This window comes from Galeopterus variegatus, unplaced genomic scaffold, assembly GCF_000696425.1.
Source record: "Galeopterus variegatus unplaced genomic scaffold, G_variegatus-3.0.2 Scaffold4147, whole genome shotgun sequence".
Classification (NCBI taxonomy): domain Eukaryota; kingdom Metazoa; phylum Chordata; class Mammalia; order Dermoptera; family Cynocephalidae; genus Galeopterus; species Galeopterus variegatus.
In genome coordinates this window covers 118,391-119,196 of record NW_007730258.1, presented here as the reverse complement: position 1 = coordinate 119,196, position 806 = coordinate 118,391, and the positions used below count along the sequence as shown (strand labels likewise).

The following is an 806-nucleotide window of genomic DNA, read 5'->3' as shown; positions in this document are numbered from 1 at the left end:
AGAGAGAGAGAGAGAGAGAGAGAGAGAGATTCATCATGTTTAGCTTTTTAGCCTTTAGTTCTATTCGGGCCCTCAACAGATTGGATGAGACCCACCCACATCATTGAGAAAGGCATCTGCTTTACTCAGTCTACCCATTCAAGTGTTCAAATGTTCATATCATCTAAAAACAACCTCACAAACACACCCAGAATAATCTTCAACCAAATACCTGGGCACCCTGTGCCCAATCAAGTTAACACAAAATTAACTATCACTCTGGCTAAGTTGATTGATGTTTTGCTTTATAGACAGGCAATGGGTTTATCAGACTTGCACCGAATTTGGCTACTTTCAGACCACGAATTCAAAAAACCAGCCCTTCTCTGGATTCCGTCTGAGGTAAAGAATCTGCCTTGAGTTCTATTTGCCACTAGAAACCATGATTGCAAGTTATTTCTACATTTAAAGGTAAGAATAAATTGCTCAGATTGGCTATTCCTAAACTGGTGTAAAATTAAGGAAGAAATCTTCTGAATGGAAGTTTGAGAAATTGAAATATTTCAATAATATTCCATTTCTGGGACTACTACATTTTAACAGCTGCCACTAAATACTTACTGTTCTAAAGGGTGTATAAGAACAAATACACTAGTAGCCTCTTTCTTACTTGTTGGCATTACTGGGTTATTTGATTTAACACTCTTCAGAGAGGTCTTTTGCATGTTTGTTGACCAATTCAACTAAGGGACTTACTTGAAAACATAGAAATAAGGAACATAGCAAAGATAGTAATGAAAGAATTCAAGTTGTGCATTTGGTTTGAA

At 36.7% G+C, this 806-nt stretch overlaps 1 protein-coding gene across 1 annotated transcript in view; it reads left to right on the top strand.

The window, feature by feature from the left end:
• LOC103602436 (putative serine protease K12H4.7) overlaps positions 1–806 on the top strand; it is a 50,869-nt gene that overhangs the window by 38,679 nt on the left and 11,384 nt on the right. The window contains exon 7 of the mRNA XM_008586836.1: positions 291–381. Within this exon, the coding sequence (XP_008585058.1) occupies positions 291–381 (91 nt within the window). The remainder of the gene's footprint in view (positions 1–290; positions 382–806) is intronic.